The 27427-nt window shown below is 44.7% G+C and overlaps 1 protein-coding gene across 1 annotated transcript in view; it reads left to right on the top strand.

Annotated features, from left to right (window-relative positions):
- Window positions 1–27427, top strand: part of LOC147716744 (dehydrogenase/reductase SDR family member 4-like) — a 146641-nt gene that overhangs the window by 53773 nt on the left and 65441 nt on the right. The window contains exons 4-7 of the mRNA XM_086923686.1: window positions 9266–9367; window positions 10070–10140; window positions 10615–10666; window positions 16014–16148. Coding sequence (XP_086779812.1) covers window positions 9266–9367; window positions 10070–10140; window positions 10615–10666; window positions 16014–16148 — 360 coding nt within the window. The remainder of the gene's footprint in view (window positions 1–9265; window positions 9368–10069; window positions 10141–10614; window positions 10667–16013; window positions 16149–27427) is intronic.

Here is a 27427-nt window from a genome sequence, read left to right as displayed (position 1 = left end):
CCAAACCCTGATTTGATGCGTGAATGGGCGGAAAATAATTTGGAGGCATCGAGGCGCTCAGTATTGATTCTTATTAAATATGCTGAAATAGATCGAGCAAAATTACTAGAGGAGATAGCTGTCATGAATGAGGAACTTGATACATTGGGCGAATCCGAGGAAAAAACAAAGCTCTTAAAAGAAATGTCTATTCGCCTAAAAAAAGAAGAGGAAAAAATAATTGCGCGGAAAACGTACAAGTTCGCAAGAGACAGACAGGACTATCTTCTGGGGCAAATTTTCACTTTCTCAAGAAAATACGATGTAGTGAGAAAACCGGCTGTTGGTATACAACAAAAAGCACAAGGAAAAAGGAATTACAAACAAGCACAAGTAAATGCTGGGGACACTACAGCAGCCGATTTCAGTTCAGAACCAGGGAGTGAAAATGAGGAGGAAATGCGAAACAACGACACCACAGGCAAGAAACCATCTCCGGGCGAGGAAATTATTTTTTTATGCGAGGAACGCCTCCGTTCCCTAAGACCAGGGACAAGAAAAAATTACAAAGAAAATGGAAAAATTACACCCGCAGAAGAAGGAGGGGGGCAAGGGCAAGGGCGAGGTCAAAATCAAGGCAACACGAACCAACAGAAGAGAAGGGGCAGGGGTCAATGGCACAAAAAATGAGTGACTGCACCGATCAAACAATAGTTAATTTAACATCTATGACATTAACTAATAGGGAGGAGAATGTCCTACGATTGGGTTTATCTTATGCTCCCAAAACCAACATGAACTATGCAGCTACACGAGTAGACATTTATAAAGCAACACGTAAACTGAAATTAAAAAAGTTTCATAAAATGCGCCAGGACAGCAAAATTGAGACCACCTGTGATGCAGAACAAAATTTCTCCTTAACTCAGGAACTTGATACTTTATGGAGTAATGAAGGCTATGATTCTCTCAGCAATAATGCAAGCGAAAGTAGCAGACCAACAACAGTGCCCTCAATAACATCATCCATATCAATGCCACTTACCCCTTTTAAACCCCCATCAACGTTCTGCCCTATCATGCCTCGTGATGCAATTGACGTGTTTCAAGAAAATTTAGTGAGCGACCTTAAGGATCTGCATGGCAAAATCAGCAAAACAAAGTACAAATATGATCAAACAACTATGGATTTTGAATCAGTGGTGAAAAGAATCAAGCAAGATAACAAAATAATTGTCCGCCCCAGTGACAAAGGGGGTAACATTGTGCTCCTTACTAGAGCAGACTATGACAAGGAGGCATATCGGCAACTCAACAACAGGGACCATTATGAAAGACTCAAGGGGGATGAAATTAGGAAGATGCAAGATGAATTTTATCTTTCCCTGCTAAAATGGAAATCACAAGAACTACTTAGCAAGTCCGAATATGAATATCTCAAAACGGACCATCCAGTGATACCCTCCCTATATTTCATCCCTAAGGTCCATAAGGACAGGAACAATCCCCCTGGCAGACCCATCATCTCAGCCAGGGGGAGTCTATTGGAACGAACATCAATCTATATAGACTATTTCCTCCAGACTTATGTTCAAGGATTAAAATCCTATGTCAAGGATACGGGGGACTTCCTGTCAAAAATCAGCAACATACAGGTACGAGAGGGTGATTGGCTAATTACCCTTGATGTGACATCCCTCTACACGAGTATCCGCCACTCTGATGGTGTGGCAGCTGTTGAGTATTACTTGGGGAGGAGGGATGAGAAATTTCATGTACATAATGCAATGCTGATCTCTATGTTGAAGTTTTGCCTCACTCATAACATCTTTATGTATAACAGTCTAATTTACAGACAACTGCAGGGTGTGGCTATGGGGGCCAGTTTTTCTCCAAGCTTCGCGTGCCTTCACATGGGAGCTTGGGAAGAACTGGTCCTCCAGGCTCGTTTCCAACTTGAAGTGGCGAACCATGTCATTTGTTGGCACAGGTTCATAGATGACTTGTTTGTAGTGTGGAGAGGGAAAAAGGAGGAGGCAATGAAATTCATCGAATGTTTAAATGACAATGAATTCAATATCCACTTTACTGCTGAAATAAGTCAACAGCAAGTACCCTTTCTAGACACTATGGTATACATACGAGACAATGCTTTGGAAACGAAACTATACCGCAAAAGTACTGCAGGCAATACTACACTGTATGCAGGGAGCACACACCCAAACCACCTCATTATGAGCATCCCGTATGGGGAGATGCTGCGTTTACGCAGACTGTGTAGCAACGAGGAGGATCTAAGGATAGCCCAAGAGGCAAGCGCAATAAGATTCAGGGCAAGGGGCTACAGCCAGAAAACCATTCAAGAGGCAATCAATAAAACCAAGAAACTTGATCGCCAATCCCTACTGAATAAAAGTAACTTATCCACTGATACCATCACTGAGAAAACCTCTACGGACAACATCCCTGCTGTAGGAGGTGATGCCTTCAGGATTATAATTGGTTATAGCTCCAACCATAAAGAGGTTAGAAAAATCATCAATAAAAGCTGGCCCATAGTGTTGCAAGACCCTATAATAGGACACAATCTTCCGAAACGGGCAAACATCACTTTCAGCAGGGCTCCCAATATGCGAGACAGACTAGTGCACACTGGACCTGAGGTCATTGCCAAAACAGTATGGTTCCAAAATAAGGGAGGATTCCATAAATGTAGTTCGTGCAAAGCATGCACACATGGAATCAATCGTACCAGTTATCGTGATGGGTTCTGTAACAAGGAACATAAGATCACGAAAACCCTCACGTGTAAAACGGATTTTGCCGTATATATTTTGGAGTGTACATGCCCACTACAGTATGTGGGCAGCACAAAGTTACCTGTACACAGACGTATACACCAACATTTACGTGCTATATCAACCCAGGATAATACTTATCCGGTTGCACGGCATTTTAAGACCCACCACAACAGTGACAATAAAGATCTCAAATACTTTGTGGTAGATTCTGTGTTGGCCAGCAGAAGGGGTGGGAACCGAGAGGCAAAATTGAGAAAACTCGAGACAAGATATATACTGCAACTAAACAGTAAACATCCAGGAGGTCTTAATGTGACGGAAGACATATACACCTGTTTACATTAAATTAAATCACAGTGTCTCTGAAACAAATAATCATAGAGAGTAGCCTTGCCTTTGAGTGTATAGGATGTATATGATGTATATGATGTCTCATGGTAGAAGCTGGTATTCTTTGTAGATCTAATGAATACTCCTCTTGTTGTTTTATTCAACAGCTCCTGTTGTGGACACCCCAAAATGTCTCCATCATTGAGGTTTAGCCTCTAGTATGTGTGGAGGACTTATCCGTATTATATGATTTTTCATTCACCTACAGTCAGCTATACAATATGGATTAAACATGTAAGGCAATTGTTTCTGCATGGGCGGAGCACGATTTAAGTTTGTAAAATTGTCTACACAAAACCACCCATATAGAACTTTTGTAGTAACGCACCAACATTATGAGGTCTTTTTGTATGATGTTTAGTTGACATATCCTGCATTGATCATGTGTCCTCCGCCAGTGACAAGTATTGATAAACATGTATTTAACTGGGCTCAGTTAAATAGGTTAGTGTAATGATAGGGTATATTAATTTCTTCAGCAGTTCTGAATTTAAATAGGGAGAAATGGAATGAATAAAAATCTCTGAGAAAAAGACTACATAAAAATTATAAATAAAAATAAGAATTATTTTTGAGCACACGTCACTTTTGGTAATAGATGTGGATAGAATAATTAGTATTAAGTCAAATTTATCTATTTTTGTGAGGTGGTTAGAGATGATAAAGCAATATCACTAGTGGATGTTAATATTAAACAACACGAGAATGTATTAGGGTTGGACACAGGACAGACATTATAAACTTAATAGATGCACTGTATTTACATAGTCATAGGGACCAATTATTCTGGTCCTGTTATCAATTTATGAATATGTTGCAAATGAGGTATTTTAATATAAGTGTTTAGCTTGATAATTTATAATTAGATGCACTTAACAAAAATATCCATTTGACATTATAGCTTGTAGTGTTTATATGTGTGCATCTTTACAGGCATGTATAGTATGTATATATTTTATAGGTATTATGTTTTTATATATATATCAACACAATAACACATTTCATTTAAGTGTTATTCTGTTTTGCCACTGTATTTTACAGTTATTGTCCCCCTTTACAATATGTTGTTCATTCCCATTGGTGTGTTTTTTCATCCAATCAATATTGAGCACTTGCACTTTAAATAAGTTACTTTCACTCACTTTCGCTGTCATGTGAGCAAGGCACAGGGGTGCCGAAACGTCATGAAATCGACAGGCGAATAAAGATCTGAATGCCGAAAAACTTGGTCCGTGCTTGGTGTATCTGTGCCGGCTGTGATTGCTACGCGCGGTGTATACTTTGGTTTTGGATATATATATATATATATATATATATATATATATATATATATATATATATATATATATATATATATATATATATATATATATATATATATATATATATATATACGCTCCGTGGGGTTACCAAAAGTAAGCAGCACACTGCACACATCCGCTTCTCCCCGTAAAAGCGTCTTTAATGGTATGAGCAACCCTCTTTGCAGTCTATTACAGCAGGAAACCGCAGCCTGACGCGTTTCGTTTAGCACTTCCTCAGAGGCTATGGCGGTTCAGAGAAGCATGGGTGTGTCCAAATCTCCCTATTTATGCCGTGTATCAGCTGCTCTATATCAGAGCTCCGTGGGGTGGTATATATTCTTTTCAAAAGTGGCCCGCTTTCAGGCTCCCGGGCGCTCTATGGCGGTGCATCAAAGGTGTGGCAGAGCGCAGCCGCAAATCAATTGTCATTCCTTTCCCCGCAGGGCATTTCCTCGTGCACTCCGAGAGCAGATCAGCAATGTCCAGCCATTTAATGTAGTTCAAATGCTTTTTAATAACAGCCAAGCCAGCTACACACCCTATGCGTTTCGGTCTCTACGGAGACCTTGCTCACGGGACTGTTAAGGAAACCACAATGTTTTTTACAAGTGAGTTAATAAAGTAAATGCAGATAGTGACATCACTTCCTGTTCCTGACAAAGAGCACTGTGGGACATGTGGTGTAGCCTTTCGACAATCAATATGAACAAACATTATTCCTTTCATAATGACTTGATACAGCTCATTTACTATGCAATTCTAGTTGTGGAGATTTTATGGATTTCTGGTTATCCCGAATCTATAAGCCACATTAGAATGTTGCATCACCTCAAGCTCGCCCTCTGGTGGGCATAATTAGTACTGTTTGATTCTCATTGTCACTTCATATATCTACCCTGCCTCTATTTGACCCTCCAGTGGGTCAAAAATCTGATCAGTTCACTTTTCACCTCCATTAGTTATATCTCATTTATCAGGTAATACAACAGAGTATCCTTATCTAGGATAAGGATACTCTGTTGTATTACCTGATAAATGAGAAGCAACAGACACCAGCGAACTGTTTGAACTTTGGGAAACCGAAGGTGCTGTATACTCAGTACCACATGGAAACGACAACATGATGACAGTGGGAGAACAGAACACAATTCAATTTCCAGACATCACACCATTCAAGCCAGTGTCAACATTTAATCCCATTATGCCTTGTGATACAGTAGATGTATTCCATGACAATGTAACGCATCAACTAAAACGGTTTCAAAGAAAGGTACAAAATCAAAATCGGAAATATGATAAACAAACTCAACAATACGAAACCCTCATCACGAAATTGAGTCAAAAGAAAGATCTGGTAATAAGGGCAAGTGATAAGGGAGGAGACATCGTACTGCTCACTCGATCCAACTATGACAAGGTGGCATACTCACAATTGAACGATAGACAGTGCTATGAGTGGACCTCGGCAACAGTTATGAAGTTGGCACATAAAGAGTACCATTCTAAATTGTCCAAATGGCGAGCCAAAGCAATTCTACCGGAAAATGAATTCAAATATCTAAAAAATGAGAATTCGATCACTCCCACAATTTACTTTATCCCCAAAGTTCATAAAAACAAGGACTTGCCACCTGGCAGACCCATAATATCAGCCAGAGGGGGAATGCTAGAAAAGACATCAATTTACATTGACTATTTTTTGCAACCATATGTCAAAGTACTTGAATCATATGTACAGGACACAGGAGATTTTCTTTGGAAGGTACAACAAGTAACTTGGGAAGACGGCCCTTGGATGCTAACGTTTGACGTCTCTGCACTTTATACAAGTATTAAGCACGAGGACGGCTTGAAGGCAGTCAGATATTACCTCTCACAGAGACAATTGTTCATATGTTGGAACATTGTTTAACCAATAATTTTTTCATGTACAACAACTTACTATATCGCCAACTACAGGATGTGGCAATGGGGGCCAGTTTTTCATCAGGATACTCCTGTCTCCACATGGGCAGCTGGGAAGAACTGGTCCTCAAAGTCAAGTACAAGAAAATATGGGATGAAAACATTGTGAAATGGTTGCGATACATCGATGACCTGTTTGTTGTGTGGAGGGGGACAAGGGAACAAGCTGAGGAATTTGTAAAGGATATCAACAACAATAAGATCAACCTGCAATTCACTGTTAATATGAGCCAGCAATCAGTCCCATTCCTAGACACTGAGGTCTTTATCAACAATGGTACAAGAGAAACCAGATTGAATTGCAAGAGTACTGCGGGGAATACGATTCTCCACGCCACAAGTGCGCACCCAGCCCATTTAATATCTAGTATCCTCTACGGGGAGATGCCGAGGTTGAGGAGGGTGTGCAGTAATATTAATGCCCTTATGAAAGCACAATGTGACAGTAAATCCAGATTTCTTGAGAGAGACTATTCTGAAAAATCTATTGATACTGCCATCACTAAATCTATGACATTAGACAGACACAAGCTCCTCAGCACATACAGTCATGAAGAACAAAAGGACAGGGAGAATGAGGGGACAATCGCCAATTCAGTCAAGAAACAACCAGGCCCTTTAAGGTTCATTACCAGCTACAACAAACAACATGCTGACATATACAGAATTATCAACCGTAACTGGTCAATAGTTTTGAATGACCCAGTCATTGGTCCTACTATACCTCGCACAACATCGCTAACATATAGCAGAGCACCCTCAATGAAAGACCGTCTAGTTAACACCAGCCCGAGGTTGTAGAAAAAAACTCTTGGTTGCAGACAAACAGGGATTTTTATAGATGCAAGATATGCAAATCATGTATTCATGGCATCAATACCAAAGTGTATAAAGATGCATTCACCCACAAGGAATATCAGATTAACAAAGTATTGACATGCAAGACTGAATTCGCTGCATACATTCTTTTCTGCCCATGTGGATTGAAATACGTGGGCAGTACCAAACTAGCTGTGCACAAACGCATATTACAACATCTCAGGGCCATAGCCAACCATGATAACACTTTCCCAGTAGCTAGGCACTTCAAAGAGAAACATAACAGCAATAATTCAGGCTTGAAATACTTTGTTATAGATGCAGTCAATGCCAGCAGAAGGGGCGGGGACCGGGACAGGGAGTCTAAATTGCGAAAACTAGAAACTCAATACATTCTTCAACTTAACTCCAAAAGCCCGGGATGCCTCAACATCACTGAGGATTTGCATACATGTCTATCCTAACCCCAGTATATTACATCAAGTCATAGCTTCTAGTCATCTTTAAGGCAAGGCAACCCATGAGCTGGTGTTTGTTGATGTAATGATGTAGCAGCTTGCTTTTTTTAGTTACGTGAACGGAACAATGCGGAGGCATTACTCTTCACTACTGTCTCCTGAATAATGAGATATTCCATAGCGATTTGAAAATCATTATATATATTTTTACAATGTATATATACATGTTACATACTGGGGTACCCGACATTCACAGCTTACATTTACAGTAGGGTATAGTCACAACATTCCAGAGTGGTCCAGGAACATGTGACCTATTTATGGAATTAGTTAAAATTGTTATCTAACGGATGTTGGATTAGTCCTAGTTTTTAAATCAGTTTTTCTGACACTTAGCACCTTATGAGCACTTTTTTGCACAGTATAGATGACAGACTGTAGTAGACCATAGTTGCTTACAACAATACACACTTCAGCCTTCTCGAACAGGTGTCAGTCCTTCGTAGGTGACGAGATCTCTCGCAGAACTATGACGATCCACAAAATCAAGTCAGGGATTTATCCAGTAATTGATCCATACACATACATTATATTCGGCAAATATACAAGTCATAGGCCTTAGTACTTGACACCAACAAGTACCCAGTGTAAATTAGAGGCCATAGGCACAGGAAAGTAGACGAATTAGGCTGGACACGCTACTTGTGAAGTATGGTATTTCACCAACAATTACAGGGGGTGGATTCCACTAGAATTATCTTGGTCTCCTTTACCTTCATTTAGGATTCAGAGCCTGAAAGTTGAACATATAGCCCTATAAAATGCAATAGTAGGTACTACATCCAGTAAAGTTCCACAGAGAGGACAGGGGGAGGCTCACCTTGGCCGACAAGCACATAAAATTACCAGCCTTTCAGTGGACATACTCAATTTGCACAATTGCATTTTTTGCACCAATGATCATTCAGTTTTTGAAATGTGTTCTATTTACATGTTTTTTTAATAATTGCTTTTATGATAACTGATTTTTTTGACTGCCATTATTATATTTATATATTCAAATATTAATTTATCTATGATCATGCATTAGGACATTACAATAGTATTCAATGTACATTCGGGCTATCCAACAAATAATGACATAACAATTCATGGAGGCCATAGATGTAAACGGAGTATGCTCAACAAAAGTATTTTGTTTATGTCTACGATCAGTACTGTCACATGATGCACTTTCAATTCTGGCACGGTCACTTTATAAACTGTAGCTTACTTGAAGCGCATTGTCATGCGAACAAGCCTCTGAGGAGGTGAAACGTTATGGCGGCAGTTTGCAAATAATAAAATAATCTGCACAAATTACTGGTCCGTGTCTACGTTGCTGCGGTGGGGACAGGATTGCCTTGGCCGACGCTGTGGATTTTACGATATATATATATGAATTTTTTTTCCCATCGGTTGTCACCAGATACAGCAGACAAAACACAAAGCCACAATGTCAGGGCTCCTGGTTACATGTCTCATAACCTGATACTTTCTTTGCGGTTAGGCTCTGGAGCAGTATGGCGGGATAGACTACCTTATTTCCAATGTTGCAGTCAATCCATTTGTTGGAAATATCTTGGATTCAACAGCCGAAATGTGGAACAAGGTACGTCCGACATCCTGGAGCGAATATGAGAATGGGGGATGGCACGGGCACATGGGGTACCACTCATTCTATCCCAGTAGACATAGTAAAATCAGTACCTGGCTTTACCACCCAAAAGAGGTGCCACCTTTCAAAGAGAAAAGTCCAAACGTGTTCTTTTTTAAAGATTTTGTAATGTACAAGATACCTTAAAAGGAATTTACTTTACTTGTTATTCTAGAACCATTATAGCAACAATACAACACTTTTTATAGTGATTTCTTCCTCTATGTCCTGTTTTAAGTACATATTGGTAAGGGGAAAAAATATAATTGATTTTCCTTTTTTTTTGTTTTAATCAACGTTGACTTACAAATATTGGTGATACTGGTAAAATGCCATCCAAGTGGCGACCTGAACTCTCATGGCCAGAGTCAGATCAGCAGCAACCCCAGTCCTAGCTAGTGGGTGTCACTGGGAAAGAAGTATTACGCTCTTTAAGGCGGTGCTTCCAGCAGCACCCCCAGCCCTGATCAGAGGTCCTTATAACATAAATACCTCTCTTGTCTGTGCACACGGGATTAAAGCTCAGGAGCATCCGTGGCCTCAGCCAGTTGGGTCACTGCACAGGTGCTGCTCATCTCCCCAAACCCAAGAGCTGCTAGTACAACTTTTCTGGTTCTGTATTTTCGTTTAATGCTCCCACTCCATGTGTTATTGCAGGTCTTTGAAGTGAATGTGACGTCGATGTTCTTGATGGCGAAGATAGCAGTCCCTCACATGCAGAAGAGAGGGTAAGGACAGAGCCAAGTGCTCGATGTTGACAAATTGACCTAATGCATTGGGCAGTGCATTGCCCGTCTGTCTCAATGACTCCAAAATGTTCTTTACAAGTCCCTTCTACTAACATTTTCCAGGTGGTGGGAGGGAGAGAATGAATGAAGGACACGGAATATGATTTGTTGCAATCCTCAGAACATGACTGTGTCCACCAAGCTCTATCAGTGGGAATGTTGTTGGAGCAGAAGGAGCCCAGGCTTCAGGATTGACTGTGATGGAGGCCTCCAGCGCCACAGAGGTGGGGGGAGGCATACACATGCCAAGGGCAGAGAGCGCTTCTAAGAGGCAGGCAGCTCTCTGCTTCAGTGTGAGAGGGAGGAGTCGACGAATGAGGAGAGACAACCCCAAATATGACATGTTTGCTGGTATAGGTTGTGTTACTGATCTACAATACTCATTTGGGTTTCTTTGGACTTCTCTTGTTGTAGGGGAGGATCCATTGTGCTTAACTCATCTGTTGTTGGCTACAACCCTCTGCCGGTGAGTACATCGCCAATATTTAGGTTAATGTTGAGGTCGTAGTTAGTTCTCGGAGTTATGTCTTACCTGTGGAAGCCAAAAACACTCAACAAGTTCACACTTTATGTCCAACACCTCAAAACTCCATATGGTAGACAAGCATCCATGCTCCCCAAAAACGTTTTAGTGAGGTAAGGATGATCTCTGTAAAGTATGTTGGAAGTCTGCTGTTTTAGCAGATGGTGGTCCCTGCAACAAGGACCGGTTCCCTACAGGAGACTGTGCGAGGCCCGGTATTTTGTCTGTATACGGGTGCAGAGGTGCAGCGTTCAGGCATGCTCTTCAAGGGTGACACGGTTAGCATATCCTGAATGAAGATGGGATGTCATTCTCTCTCTGAGTGACAGAGACAGATGTGACTGGCTTTGGCTGTAAGAGATGATTAACTGAAGGTCTATAAAACAGTGGCCATAATGTGCTTGGTGTCATAATATTCAGGAGAAATCCAGCCATTAAAAGCCAAAGTGTGCCAGGAAGAGTCATGAAGATGTGCATCCCAGACCTTGAGGTGCGGATTTTGGGCACATGCTGTAGTTAAGTTCCACTACCAGTCACTGTAGAGCAGATATTGCATCCTGGGGACCACAGTTTGGGGTGGGATGCCGGGCGGAAAATAGATCAGATCCCTGTGGAACTGCTTGCTATATAGCCCAGAATCCAGACACAAGGTGGCAACTTTGGACACAGGAATATGAGCCATGTGGTATTCAACAGCACTAAGTAGGCAATAGAAGGTGACTGGAGCTTTTGTTCCTGGTGCCACTGCACCTGCTACACTATTGAAATCTTGACCCTACTGCACTTATGACTGCCTGTTTAGTTGTAAAATATAGCAACGTGAGTTTAACAAGCCTAAGCAGGGGAAACTCACAGAGGAATTTCTGTACCATAAACAGGTTGGATTGCTGGAAACATACCTAGATACAATCCAGTCCCCCAGGTCAGAATGGTGTATATTCAATTCAGGTTTGGTACCCTCCCTTCCGGTGAGGTTACAGCTAAGTGGTACATTAACCCTCCAAGTCTAAGCAATTGCCCTGGTTGCAATTCCCCGGTGGAGTATGTAGCCCATGTGCTGTTTGTATGCCCTGTTTATCTGCAGCACAGGGACAAATGGTTCAATCCAGTTTGCCGCCAATTGGGCACATGGAACCATCGGGATGCACTGCTAATACTGAGGTCGGACACCAGGCCCCCTCTTTGCCTGTGCGATGGCTAAGTTTTTAAGCCACATATGGGTCATTAGAAGGAAGACACTCATGAGAAATTGATTAAAAAAATCAATCTGATAATGCCTTCAAAGTGCAAAGAAAGGTACTGAGGCATGAGCAGGAAATGCCACAAACGTTCAAAGGCTAAAGGTTCTGCTTTACACAATTTGTAATAAAAAGCAAGTATTCCAACATACTGTTAGAAGCAGTCTGCATTTCCTGTGGGACGAGGTCTTATCTTGACAGCGAATGAGGCTTAAACAGTATGAACAGCTTTAGTAGAAGTATTGTAAATGCGTGCAGCCAGGGGAAGTTAAAATAAAAAGTTCCCCACAAAAGCGAATGAACACAGTAATTTGGCGTTGGGAACTGATAAGAGCCCCCTATTAAGATATTTTAATACAAGAGATCTCACAAGCACAGCGCAAATGCTGTGCAGGCAAAACCTAAAGAAGGAGTGTGTCAATCTGCACATTGTATCTTGTTACCAGACGATGCTGCTCCTCTGGGTTTCCTATATTTTCTTTCTGACTTAAGTTACGTCTTGTGGATATGTTTTGTGTTTCATTGTGTGCATGCAAGAGAAAGATGTATGACGCAGCGATGTACGTAAATGTGTGCCTGAAAGAGCAAATTGTGGGATGATGAAATGATGCTGCGGATGAAGAACGATTTTATTTGACAAAACTTCACTTGTATGCAGTTAGGGCCTTCTAATTTGCACCAGAGCCTGTGGGGCTTGAACAATGGTTTGCTCGGCATTCCAGTGATGTACAGTATCACCGACCAGCTCTGCTTGCTCAGAAAAATACTTCTACTCTCAACACACCAGAGAGGAGTTGATAAAAGCCTTTGTCTTGTCACATCTGGCTTTGTCTACTCCATTCCCTAGCTACAACGGCTCCAAAATGAGACAGACAGATGAGCCTAGACATCCGCAAGAAAGACCATATCAAATCAGCCCTCAAATCACTATGCTGGAGTGCAGTTGGCATTCCGGTCAATTTCAAGGTCCTCTGTACGGTCCATAAAACATACTGGAGAAAAGGTCCAGATTACTTATAAAATATAGATCCCCATTACATGCATACTAGCAAGCTTGGCTCAGCATCCGCCCGCCTTATCAACTAAGGATCCTTCACGAGGGCGAAACGTGATCAGAACCCAAGCACAAGAAGTTCAGAAACCTTCTGACAAGTTTTTAAGTCTGGCTTTCAAATGAATTTAACACCAAGCCGGCGTCAGACATTAAACCACACAATGGAATTCTAGCTTCCCCTCATATCCTGAGTTATGAGTAACCGCAAACTCATAACTCATGCCTGAACATTTACATCTTTAATGCAGCAGTGATATTTGTGTTGTACTCTACCTAGACACGCCCTAAACTACTTCCATTGAGTTAGACATTATTTTCTCATCTACCTCAATCCAAAGAGTCAAAGAATCTTTGCGAGTTTTTTTCCACTACAGATCAGGGTCTGGGATTACTTCTTAGGGACCTCAAGCAGACTCGCATTTGGAGTGACTGGTGGTCCACACATTTGCCCTGGGTCTATCCTCACAAGATCACTAAGACAAGATACCGTTGCATGTTTCATAGTAAGGACCAGATCTACATAGCATTTTACTGGTTGCAATTTGCAATGTAGAAAAGGCAAATGGGATTCAGTAACTTGGCTTTTGCGATTCAATATTAGGTAGGGGCGTGTTTAGGGCATTCCTTCCTGATACCGAATAGCACTGGTATGTAGGAATGTTTTACAACCAGTAAAGCGGTCACAAAACATTCACAGTTAATACCAACTTCAAGTTGGTGGTAACCCATTCACAAAGGGGAAGAAGTTCCCCAAGGACCCCTTACCCTTTGTGAATGTGGATGAAAGCATTTTTTAAGATCAGGCAATGGTTCCACGAACCACTGCCTAATCTTAAAAAATGAAAAGAAAACTTTTCATTTTGTTTTTTGAAATGCAGCCGGTTTTCCTTTATGGAAAACGGTTTGCTTTTCAAAAAAATAAATAATGCTCTATTTAAAAAGCAATCACAGACATGGTGGCATGCTCACCAGTAGCGACTGGTGTCCAAATGGTGGGGCGTAGGAGGGGCAGGGGAGGTAGGGGGGACTAACTTACCTGCCAGTCCTGCCGCATCGCCATTCTTCTTTCTCTCCAGCACAGACTCCCAGAATCCCCTGCAGCCAATCCTGACGCTGCTCTCAATCATGAGGGCAGCATCAGAATTGGACTGAGCGCCCTTGATTTGCACTCCCAGGGTGACTGGGAGTTTGTGACGGCTGTCTCCAACCCAGCAATGCAGTTGGGGTTGGTGACGGCTTCACGTCGTGTGACGCTTTTACCAGCCTGAGACGACCAGCCAAACTGTCATGCGCACTGAACCATTGTGCTCACCCTTCCCCCTCATGACTGCCACCCTGTGATGCCCCGCCCCAAGACTCATTGGTAGAGAAAAATTAAATGCTAATAAACCTGCCTTATTATCATTTTATTTTTCAATTTTTCCAGCTGCTGGTGGGGTGGGGGGGGTGACACTCCTCCACTGCTGCTGACCCTGAATAACCAGAAATAGAGGAGTGCAGGAATCATCTCAAGACCTAACATTCTTATGCCAAACACAATAAATGTGTATGACGAGCCATTTAAATTAATTATGGCACCAATTATTTGAAAGACTCACAAAACCATATATTTCAAAACCTATACATTGGCGTTATTTTATTTCTTTTTTCTTATTGTTTGTTTTTCTTTTTATAAGACAAAGATCAATCTGCAAAACAACATTTACACAAATATAAAATTATATACACAATTATGGTCACTCTTTACTGGACATATTCATACATCTCTTTTTGCATGTGTTTTTGGTTCTATTCGTCTATCATGTACATTTGAAATCCAACCACAAATATACGTAATAAGGGGCCCAATCTTTTCATAGAATTTTTTATTTAGCCCCTTAATGAAAAGTCATACATTCCTCTTTTATATCAGTGGATTGTTCTTTCTGTCAAAGGGAAAAATGGTTGGCGCGTTTCGCCCTTCAGACTATTTTCTGCCTCATCAAGACACGAGAAAACAAGGGGGATGACCACATTTTTCTTATATATTACATTGAACATGACGATATTATTGATTAGGCGCGCCTTGAGATAAAGCGTACTTGCATGTATCTCACTGTGCCCGCATCTTCACAGCTTGTTCTTTTATTAAGACCCGCCAGTCCCGCCGCATTGCTGAACTGTTTTGGCTGTTAGACGCAAACCTCTGGGGTAGCGACTCCCTCCCGTGCATCAACACGCTGTTCAGGCCTGAAGTCGCCCAGCAGGCCAACATCCCTGTGATTCTAGCCATTTACGATGGGTCGCAAATTATGACCTGCCTCATGAATATTGATGTGGCAAGTCCATTTGCGATCCACTGCGAATCGCTAACAGTGTGAAATAAACTGTTGTACATCGCAGTTTGTGATTTCCTAATAGCCGATCGCAAAGAAAATTGCTAATTGAAAATCGCAAACACTAAATTAAGTACATTTTGCCCAAAGTATTGTATGTTGTCATAACTTAGCTTTCGACATGGCTGTCACCCTTTTCCTTGGTGTAACAATCTTGTTTTTCTCCATTCAGTCAGTGAAACACCCTAAGCTGGCCCCCTTTCTGTGTCAGAGAGTATGCTCTATAATAAAGATCAGAGTATGACATTCAGTCTACAGCAGGGGGTGGTCTTAATCATATAATTAGTGGCAAGTCAGAAAAACCCTCACACACTACACAGGCTCAGGCATATTAGCGTGTACCTGCTATGCGGAAAAGAGGAGAAACAAGCCAAACATGGGTAAATGCCTAGATTATGGGAGACAGAGATGCACTATCTTTCCAGAGGCATTCTGAGATGACTTCAATTAGAGGATTTAGTGAATATTAAGGTACCATCTTGGTATCTTTTAATTTGCTTCACTTAGTGTCACTTAGCACAGATGATGGGGAATCCACTGCAAAGGCACTTATGTTATTTTCACAAATCTGTTTCTTTTTCCCTCATGAACATTACCTTTTTCCTCTCGCTCTCTTTTCTCAGAAAATTGGGATCTACAGTATCAGTAAGACCGCCCTCTTCGGTTTAACCAAAGTTCTTGCAACATCCTTAGCACCCATGAATATTAGAGTGAACTGTGTGGCACCAGGGCTCGTGCGGACCAAGTTCGGCAGTGTGGTGAGTATCTGGGCACAACAGTAGAAGACGGTAAGAAAAGGATCAGTTAGGGTTTGTTGTTTGTGGGGGGTGATTGATGGCTGATTGGAAAGCAATTATCAAACAGATGCAGATATATGGGTAAGCTGATAAACATCACAGCAAGTGGGGTTTGGATTGATTTTACTTTGTTAAAATATCTGTTGGTGCATTGTGATTGTTGGAGCCCTGCATATGAGAGGAGTACCTGAAGCTACAAATTATCTTTAGTTGGTTGGAGATTCCCCTGCCCTTCAAGGAGAGACAGAGAAAACCCCAAAACCGAAGTTGTATGTAAAATAAAGTTCCTCCTGTGCAAAGAGTTGGCACCCGGGCCTGGGATTGAGTGAACAGCCCCTTTCAGCACAGAGAATGACTGGTGTGTCCCAGGCAAAATTCTGGAAGGAGTGAGTGAAGTGCCCCTGGGTACCACTATAAGTGACGCAAAGGCCATGCATGTCAGAAAGAGAAGGAACCATTCTGGAGGTCACGCCCTGCTGCCTCCCATCAAGATGGTGTGAGTGCACCACTGGTATTTTTACTTGTTATTTTTAAAACCACAATGTTATTGTTTTGCATAACAAAACAGAGTCAGGCTGCGCATTGTACAACCTAATGCAAAATCGGTGTCTTTGTATCTTCCAACACACACATTAGTCCTCTTGGGTAGGTGCACATTTCCATAATATTGATATTGGAAAGTTTGTCCCTGTGCATAATAATCACTAGAAGATCTGTCCTGCAATGACTCATCAACATCTTAGTCACAAGAGAAAATAGAAAGAACACAAATATAAATTATAACAACTTGTTAATGTATTCATTATTAAACAATGTGCTGCGGTACTCAACTCTACAGTCCTGTGACTCAAGCACCGTGGTATAATTTCTATATATACTGTTCCCTGTCAGGGTTAGAGAGGAGTGATGGAGACGGACATGAACGTCTGCCTAGAGATCCAGCAGCTAATGGCTGGGGACCGAAGCTAATCATTTACATCTCTGGGTAACCCTTTCCTTGTCTTCGGATACTCTGACTACTCACCTCAGGCTGCGGAATGGATGGAGCCGCTGTTCTCTTCCAGCTCATTGCCACTTGCCTTTTCGCTATGACAAATGACACATTGGTAAATTTGCTTGTGATATTCCTGTCTTTGAGGTGGGAGAAGGCATCTAAAATGCAAGCTTCCACTGAGCAGTCTATGTTCCTATGCGTTCCCGGGGTAACTAGGAGTGTGATTTGTTGCCAATATTCATTACGTTTAGAGCAATCCCACCGCATGTGATAAACGTCTCCGTCCGCGGTCTGGCACCCAGGGAGGGTGACTCGCACATTGAGGTACAATGAATTGACTCCTCTGGCCTCTTACTGCACTCAATATCCAACCTACCATCGTGGACTCAGCGAAATCTTTAGGCATAACACTTGACACCAATCTCAACATGCAACGGCATATCAGCAACGCAACTAAGGGAGCTAATTTCCAAATCAATACCCTGAGGAAACTTAAACCCTTCCTCCCAGCCAAGGACTTCCAAACTGCAGTACAAGCCCTAGTCATGCCGCGCTTAGACTACGGTAGCGTCGCCCTCTGTGGACTCCCCCTATCTACAACTGCACCCCTGAGAGCTTCTTTGAACGCTGCAGCGAGACTTATCACTGGATCAAAAAAACACTCACATATTTCCCCTGACCTAAAATCCTTGAACTGGCTGCCTTTTGAGGCCAGAATACATCTGAAAATTGCATGCATGACTCAAAGGGCTATACACCACAGATCACCCGGTTACCTTACTCAGAAGCTGACAATCTCTGGTGGCTCAAGATCCACTAGAAGTTCAAAGAATCTCCTTCTGAAACCTCTTAGATTCCGGAAGGAAAAAACATATAAGGCTCCTTCTCAAGAATGGCACCCAGAATCTGGAATTCACTCCCTCCAGAAATCAGACTTATCACCTCCACTACATTCTTTAAGAAAGAAGTGAAAGCTATCCTCATGGCTAAATTCACCTGAACATGTACCTAACTTTGGAACTTTTTGAGACTCCTGACTATTTGTAATACTTGTTTATCAGATTGACTATTTGTATTATTGTTTAACTGATTGTTTATGCTCCCTCTTTTATCTACTTTATTTTTTACCACCCATTTACTACCTCAACTATCTGTCGCTCAAAAGCTTGTTAATTGCTCACTTGTTTTTACTCCCCCCTTGTTGTAAAGCGCTCTGATATCTTCAAAGATCTTGTTTGCGCTATATAAAACTCTCAAAATAAATAAATATAGGTGGTATGCAGATAATTCAAGTTTATCAGTTTACACACAGCTTTTTATGAAATTTGGGGGGCACGGGTTTGAATACATTCACACACTGTGGGTGGGCCCGCACTCGTGGCCGGGGGGGGGGGGTCACATTTGTGGCGGGACCTCCGCATTGCAGTTTCTCACTGTGGATGGAGTTATTTGAAGCTAGTTCCATCGAAAAGCTGTTAGTGCTCCCAGAGAGAGGTGACCACACACAAACGCAAGTCTCAGCACTGCTGGTAAATTAAGAGCATACAGTACTGCAGACCTGGAACCGGCATCTATGATATAGATTATAAAACCTTTCAAATGCAGGAAAAACATACAAATGAAATTGAAATTAACAAGAGCACCGAGGTCACTGCTGGTTGATCACTGACTCACTACACAAGATCCCAGGGGCACTTAAAAAGACAAACTGGAAAAAATGTGAAAAATAGAGCTCTAAAGAACCCAATAGAGAATGGCTGGGTGAGACAAAAGGAGAACAGGAATGTGTGCAGAGAACAGGCAACTAACCTGAAGAGTGTAGATTTGCGACTATAAAGAAACTGTGTACAGGCCTAAGGTACGATCACACAATGTTAATGATGAGTCAAAAAATATTGCTGGATGGAGACTAAGAGAAAAACCCTGGAGAGAATCAACAAGGAATTTGAGAAACAAGGCATAGTTTGCATTAGTGAAGGCAAGAGAGAACACATGGGAAAGCATAGAAATGAAAAATTCTTTGTTGTGACTCCTACCAGGGAAAAGCAGCAAATCCACACCTGGTAAACTTAAAGGAGGAACAAATAATTTTAACCAACGCCACAATCAACCAGATACTGTATGCTTGGTATCACAAGCAATGCATTACAGATTGAAAAACAACATTCTGTAACCCTGCATCTAACAGGGCAGAAAAGATATGACATTCGCTTTACCTAATGTGGTTTGGTAAACTTTATAATGTTGCTACAATGTCTAAGAAGGGGAGGAGTGGGTGGCAAAGCTCTGGACTGGATGGAATCTTTCCTGCGGGACCGCAGTTTTCATGTAACACAGGGACCTTATCTGTCAAAGAGCATCGGGCTGAAACAGGGGGTGCCCAAAGGATCTACCCTTAGTCCAACGCTATTCAATCTTTATGACACTCCTGTGGCAGAGATTGCAGGGAAGTTTGGCGTTAGTCAAGTCAAGTCAAGTCAGAAAATTTATATAGCGCACTACATACCCAGAGGGTCTCAAGGCGCTTGAGGAGGGGTGCGGAATTACTTGTCAAATATCCACGTTTTAAGTTGCTTTCTGAATGCTAGGTGGTTCTGGGTAAGGCGAAGGTAAGTGGGAAGTGAGTTCCAGGTTTTAGCTGCCAGGTAGGAGAAGGATCTACCTCCCATGGTGGTTTTGTTGATGCGAGGTACGGTGGCAAGGGCTTGGTTGGATGATCGTAGCTGGCGGGAGGGGGTGTAGAAGGACAGTCGTGTGTTGAGGCATTCTGGTCCGATTTCGTAGAGTGCTTTGTGTGCGTGGGTTAGGAGCCGGAAAGTGATCCTCTTATTGACGGGAAGCCAGTGGAGGTTTTTCAGGTGACCAGAGATATGTTCTTTACGCGGGATGTCTAATATGAGCCTGGCTGAGGCGTTTTGGATTCGTTGGAGTTTTTTCTGGAGTTTAGCGGTAGTACCGGCGTAGAGGGTGTTTCCATAGTCCAGTCGGCTCGTGACCAGAGCGTGGGTGACCGTTTTCCTAGTTTCGGTGGGGATCCAACGAAATGTTTTTTTGAGCATGCGAAGAATGTTGAAGCAGGATGAGGAGACGGCGTTGACTTGTCTGTTCATTGAAAGTGAGGAATCCAGGATGACGCCCAGGTTCCGTGCGTGGTCTGTCGGGATGGGTGCTTTTCCAAGGGCTTTTGGCCACCAAGAGTCGTCCCATGCGGAGGGGGAGGTACCTAAGATGAGGACTTCTGTTTTATCTGAGTTCAGTTTCAGACGGCTGTGTTTCATCCATTCGGATACTTCTTTCATTCCTTCGTGTAGGTTAGTTTTGGCGGTGCTAGGGTCATTGGTGAGTGATAGGATCAGTTGAGTGTCATCCGCGTAGGAGATGATGTTGAGGTTGTGTTGGCGGGCGATGGCCGCGAGGGGGCTCATGTATACGTTGAAAAGGGTGGGGCTGAGTGAAGATCCTTGTGGTACGCCGCAGATGACTTCAGTGGCCACTGACTTGAATGGTGGAAGGCGGACTCTCTGGGTTCTTCCGGTGAGGAACGAGGTGATCCATTCTAGTGTTTTTCCTTGGATTCCGATGTTTCTGAGGCGCTGTAGAAGGGTGCTATGGCAGACTGTGTCGAAGGCTGCGGAGAGGTCGAGGAGGATGAGGGCGACTGTGTCTCCATTGTCCAGTAGAGTTCGAATGTCGTCTGTTGCTGCGATGAGGGCGGTCTCAGTGCTGTGTTTTGCTCGGAAGCCGGACTGTGAGGAGTCGAGGGATTTGTTGGCTTCGAGGAAGGCGGCGAGCTGGTTGTTGACAGCTTTCTCGATGACTTTGGCCGGGAATGGAAGGAGCGAGATGGGGCGGTAATTTTTGAGTTCGGTGGGGTCCGCTGTGGGTTTTTTCAGAAGGGCGCTGAGTTCAGCGTGTTTCCAGCTTTCCGGGAAGGTGGCGGAGTTGAAGGAGCAGTTGATGACGTCTCGGAGGTGCGGTGCTATGATGGAGTCTGCTTTGTTGAAGATGTGGTGAGGGCATGGGTCTGTGGGGGATCCTGAGTGGATGGAGTTCGTCAGGCGGATAGTGTCCTCAGTGGAGATTGGGTTCCAGTCATTAAGGATGTTCGAGGGGGGTGAAGGTCCAGCAGATGGTTGGGTGGGTTGGTCTCCGGGTTGGTTGTCGAAGCTGTTGTGGATGTCTGCAATTTTGTTGTGGAAGAATGAAGCTAGGGAGTCGCAGAGGGCTTGAGAGGGGGTGATGTCGTTAGAGTGGGCCGAGGGATTGGTAAATTCCTTGACGATGTTGAAAAGTTCCTTGCTGTTGTGGGCGTTGTTATCTAGTCGGTCCTTGAAGGCGGTTTTCTTGGCCTTTCGGATCAGTTGGTGGTGAATGCGGGTGGCGTTTTTGAAGGCGTCCTTGGTGCTGGTGGATGGGTCTTTTTTCCAGGCCTTCTCAAGGGAGCGGCAGAGTTTCTTGGATTTCTTAAGATCATCGTTGAACCAGGAGGCCTTCTTGCTGCCAAGTTTGCTTTGTCGTTTTTTCAGTGGTGCTAGGATGTCGGCGCTGTTGGATAACCATAGGGTGAGGTTGGTGGCGGCTTGGTCGGGGTTTGAGGAGTAGGCTGGGGGGTTTAGAAGAAGCGATGAGGAGATCTGGTCGATGGTGATTTTGTTCCAGTTTCTTTGCAGAGTTGGTTGTGGGTGGTTGTTGGGTTTGGGCTTGTTGTAGGTAAAGTGAACGCAGCTGTGGTCAGTCCAGAGGAGAGCCGTAGTGTGGCTGAAGGAGACATGATTGCTGGAGGTGAAGATAGGGTCGAGAGTGTGGCCTGCGATGTGGGTGGGGGAAGTGACCAGTTGTTTAAGTCCGAGGTTGGCGAGGTTGTCCAAAAGGGTGGTGGAGTTGTGGTCGTTGTTCTTTTCAAGGTGAAAATTGAGGTCTCCCAGAAGGATGTAATCTTTGGAGGGGAGCGCGTGTGGAGTGATGAAGTCCGTGATGTCCTCGCTAAATTGTGCGCGGGGTCCTGGTGGCCTGTAAAGGAGGGTGCCTCTGAGTGTGGTCTTGGGGTCGATGTGGATCTGGAAGTGAAGGTGTTCAGGGTTGGCGAGATTGACGTCAGAGCTGGTTGAGATGTGGATGGATTTCTTATGGACGATAGCGATTCCTCCTCCTGTGTGGCCGGTACGGTCCTTGCGTATGATCTTATAGTCTTCTGGGATGGCTATGGTGATGTCTGGGGCGGAAGAGGCGTTCATCCATGTTTCTGTTAGGAAGGCGACGTCCGGAGAGATGGTGTCTAGTAGATTCCATAGGTCAATGGCGTGCCTGTGGACCGATCGGGTGTTGAGCAAGATGCATTGTAGGTTGTTGGGGTGGGGAATCTGTGGTGTGATCGTAGCGGAGTTGTTGACGGTGCCGATGAATTTGCAGGAGTAGCATGAGAAAGGTCCATGGGTGTGTCCAGGAGCGGCTTGGACGCAGTTGGGGGAGCGGCCGGGGTTAAGGGCTAGGAGGGTGGTGGCATCGTAGGTAAGGCGGGAGGGCTGGGCAAAGCAAGGGCCAGGGGGTCTGGCGCTGGGCGCGGTCCAGGCGCGGACGGGCGTAGACGGGCTTACCTTTGGCACACCTTCGGCGCGGCCGTAGCGCGTGGACGCTGCGCGTGGAACCATCTGACTAACATAGGTGGTGGAGGGGGCGGAGCGTGGGAGGGTCAGCTGGGAGGCGGGGACGTGGAGGCGGGCCAGGGGAAAAGCACAACAACAAGATGGTGGGGTGGCTAGAAAGTGAAACCGGGAGGGCGCAATGCGAAGCCTGGTAATGTCGAATGCACAGAAGTACCAGCGTGCTCACACAGAGAATCCCGGTGAGAGCGCTTACAATTTAAAAACAAGCTGTCTAAAATGAATGCACTTACAGGTTAAAAAGCGCTGCCAAAACTAAATGCACATACAAGTTAAAAAAGCGCTGCCTCAAAATAATGCACAGATCGAATTGATCAGGTCAGAGCAACGATACCAGACTCTGAAGTCGTGTCGTACGCCGATGACACGCAATTGGTTGTATCCCTTGCGCAGGATGGCAATAAGGCAGCCTGCAACTTCAACTCATGCATGCAGGAACTAGCAGTATGGATGGCCAACAACTGCCTCAAACTGAACGGGAGCAAGACGGAGGTGCTGGTGGTTGGTAAAGCCCCCTCTGTCTGGACATCAGCTTGGTAGCCACAAACCGTGGGCCCGACCCCAGAGCCCAGCGAACAGGTCAAGAACCTAGGGGTGTGGCTTGACCCCAAGCTCTGGTTCGAGCACCATACAAGGCGGGTGGCAGGCACATGTTTTGGAGTCTTGCGTGGTCTCCGCAAGACGCTGGAATTGCTGCCCACTACAGCGAGGAAAACCATTGTCCATGCCTTGGTAACCTTTCGGCTGGACTATGGAAATGTCCATTACCTGGGTTCTAATGTCAACTGCATACAGAGGCTGCAGAATATCCAAAACACAGCGGCCTGCATGGTTCTAATGCTACCTAAGAGAGCCCCCTCCAGAAGGGCCCTGGCTGCCCTGCAATGGCTGCCAATCAAGGAGCGAATCCTGTTCAAGGCTCTATGTGTAAGCCATAGGCGGCTAGTGTGGGTTGGTGGCAGCTCCCATACAGACCCGCTTCGCTTTGTGGCCATAATTTCATAATTGAATTCAAACTGGTGTGCTAATTGTTTTAAAAAAAGAATCGTTTTTAATTCTTTTGCACACTTGGAGGCTCGCGCTCTCGAGCATGTGTATTTTCTCTGTCTGACATTTTAAAAACTTTTAAACATATTTGGGGGGCTGCTCGACCTACCTGGTCACCTTCTGAGGGTGAGGTGAGCCTTGCCTGCCCTGTTCCGACGTGGCTGGTGTGCCGTTTGAGTGGAGGGCCGGCGGCCATCTTACTGCTAGTCCCGGACCCCGGCTGAACCTGTGGCAGCGGTCTAGCTGGGGGAGGGAGGTCCTTGTATAAATTCCGCTGTCGGCAGAGGCTTTTGCGGCTAGTGTGGGTTGGTCGCAGCTCCCATACAGACCTGCTTCGCTTTGTGGCCATAATTTCATAATTGATTTCGAACTGCTGTGCTAATAGTTTAAAAAAAATAATTGTTTTTAATTCTTTTGCACACTTGGAGGCTCGCGCTCTCGAGCATGTGTATTTTCTCTGTCTGACATTTTAAAAACTTTTAAACATATTTGGGGGGCTGCTCGACCTACCTGGTCACCTTCTGAGGGTGAGGTGAGCCTTGCCTGCCCTGTTCCACCGTGGCTGGTGTGCCGTTTGAGTGGAGGGCGGGCGGCCATCTTACTGCTAGTCCCGGACCCCGGCTGAACCTGTGGCAGCGGTCTAGCTGGGGGAGGGAGGTCCTTGTATAAATTCAGCTGTCGGCAGAGGCTTTTGCGGCTAGTGTGGGTTGGTGGCAGCTCCCATACAGACCTGCTTCGCTTTGTGGCCATAATTTCATAATTGATTTCGAACTGCTGTGCTAATTGTTTTAAAAAAATGATTGTTTTTAATTCTTTTGCACACTTGGAGTCTCGCTCTCTCGAGCATGTGTATTTTCTCTGTCTGACATTTTAAAAACTTTTAAACATATTTGGGGGGCTGCTCGACCTACCTGGTCACCTTCTGAGGGTGAGGTGAGCCTTGCCTGCCCTGTTCCACCGCGGCTGGTGTGCCGTTTGAGTGGAGGGCGGGCGGCCATCTTACTGCTAGTCCCAGACCCCGGCTGCACCTGTGGCAGCGTTCTAGCTGGGGGAGGGAGGTCCTTGTATAAATTCGGCTGTCGGCAGAGGCTTTTGCGGCTAGTGTGGGTTGGAGGCAGCTCCCATACAGACCCGCTTCGCTTTGTGGCCATAATTTCATAATTGATTTCGAACTGTTGTGCTAATTGTTTTAAAAAAAATAATCGTTTTTAATTCTTTTGCACACTTGGAGGCTCGCACTCCTGAGCATGTGTATTTTCTCTGTCTGACATTTTAAAAACTTTTAAATATATTTGGGGGGCTGCTCGACCTACCTGGTCACCTTCTGAGAGTGAGGCGAGCCTTGCCTGCCCTGTTCCATCGCGGCTGGTGTGCCGTTTGAGGGGAGGGCGGGCGGCCATCTTACTGCTAGTCCCGGACCCCGGCTGAACCTGTTGCAGCGGTCTAGCTGGGGGAGGGAGGTCCTTGTATAAATTCAGCTGTCGGCAGAGGCTTTTGCGGCTAGTGTGGGTTGGAGGCAGCTCCCATACAGACCCGCTTCGCTTTGTGGCCATAATTTCATAATTGATTTTGAACTGTTCTGCTAATTGTTTTAAAAAAAATTATCGTTTTTTATTCTTTTGCACACTTGGAGGCTTGCGCTCTCGAGCCTGTGTATTTTCTCTGTCTGACATTTTAAAAACTTTCAAACATATTTGGGGGGCTGCTCGACCTACCTGGTCATCTTCTGAGGGTGAGGTGAGCCTTCCCTGCCCTGTTCCACAGCGGCTGGTGTGCCGTTTGAGTGGAGGGCGGGCGGCCATTTTACTGCTAGTCCCAGACCGCGGCCTAACCTGTGGCAGCGTTCTAGCTGGGGGAGGGAGGTCCTTGTATAAATTCGGCTGTCGGCAGAGGCTTTTGCGGCTAGTGTGGGTTGGAGGCAGCTCCCATACAGACCCGCTTCGCTTTGTGGCCATAATTTCATAATTGATTTCGAACTGTTGTGCTAATTGTTTTTAAAAAAAGAATCGTTTTTAATTCTTTTGCACACTTGGAGGCTCGCGCTCCCGAGCATGTGCATTTTCCCTGTCTGACATTTTAAAAACTTTCAAACATATTTGGGGGGCTGCTCGACCTACCTGGTCACCTTCCGAGGGTGAGGTGAGCCTTGCCTGCCCTGTTCCACCGCGGCTGGTGTGCCGTTTGAGTGGAGGGCGGGCGGCCATCTTACTGCTAGTCCCGGACCCCGGCTGAACCTGTTGCAGCGGTCTAGCTGGGGGAGGGAGGTCCTTGTATAAATTCAGCTGTCGGCAGAGGCTTTTGCGGCTAGGGTGGGTTGGAGGCAGCTCCCATACAGACCCGCTTCGCTTTGTGGCCATAATTTCATAATTGATTTCAAACTGTTGTGCTAATTGTTTAAAAAAAAAATTGTTTTTAATTCTTTTGCACACTTGGAGGCTCGCGCTCTCGAGCATGTGTATTTTCTCTGTCTGACAGTTTAAAAACTTTTAAACATATTTGGGGGGCTGCTCGACCTACCTGGTCATCTTCTGAGGGTGAGGTGAGCCTTCCCTGCCCTGTTCCACCGCGGCTGGTGTGCCGTTTGAGTGGAGGGCAGGTGGCCATCTTACTGCTAGTCCCGTACCCTGGCTGAACCTGTGGCAGCAGTCTAGCTGGGGGAGGGAGGTCCTTGTATAAATTCAGCTGTCGGCTGAGGCTTTTGCGGCTAGTGTGGGTTGGTACCTGCTCCCATACAAACCTGCTTCGCTTTGTGGTCATAATTTCATGATTGATTTCGAACTGCTGTGCTAATTGTTTTAAAAAAATATAGTTTTTAATTCTTTTGCACACTTGGAGGCTCGTGCTCTCGAGCATGTGTATTTTCTCTGTCTGACATTTTAAAAACTTTTAAACATATTTGGGGGGCTGCTCGACCTACCTGGTCACCTTCTGAGGGTAAGGTGAGCCTTCCCTGCCCTGTTCCACCGCGGCTGTTGTGCTGTTTGAGTGGAAGAGCTGGCGGCCATATTACTGCTAGTCCCGGACCCCGGCTGAACCTGTGGCAGCGATCTTACTGGGGGAGGGAGGTCCTTGTATAAATTCAGCTGTCGGCAGAGGCTTTTGCGGCTAGTGTGGGTTGGTGGCAGCTCCCATACAGACCCGCTTCGCAATGTGGCCATAATTTCAAAATTGATTTCGAACTGTTGTGCTAATTGTTTTAAATAAAATAATCATTTTTAATTCTTTTGCACACTTGGAGGCTCGCGCTCTCGAGCATGTGTATTTTCTCTGTCTGACATTTTAAAAACTTTTAAACATATTTGGGGGGCTGCTTGACCTTCCTGGTCACCTTCTGAGGGTGAGGTGAGCCTTCCCTGTCCTGTTCCACCGCGGCTGGTGTACCGTTTGAGTGGAGGGCGGGCGGCCATCTTACTGCTTGTCCCGGACCCCGGCTGAACCTGTGGCAGCGGTCTAGCTGGGGGAGGGAGGTCCTTGTATAAATTTAACATGCCCTTTTAAACGTGCAGCGGTCCCGCGTGGCGGGGGCGCCTCAGGCACGC

Source organism: Lissotriton vulgaris, chromosome 5 (genome assembly GCF_964263255.1).
Source record: "Lissotriton vulgaris chromosome 5, aLisVul1.2, whole genome shotgun sequence".
NCBI classification, from domain to species: domain Eukaryota; kingdom Metazoa; phylum Chordata; class Amphibia; order Caudata; family Salamandridae; genus Lissotriton; species Lissotriton vulgaris.
This window is presented reverse-complemented; position numbering and strand designations above follow the sequence as displayed.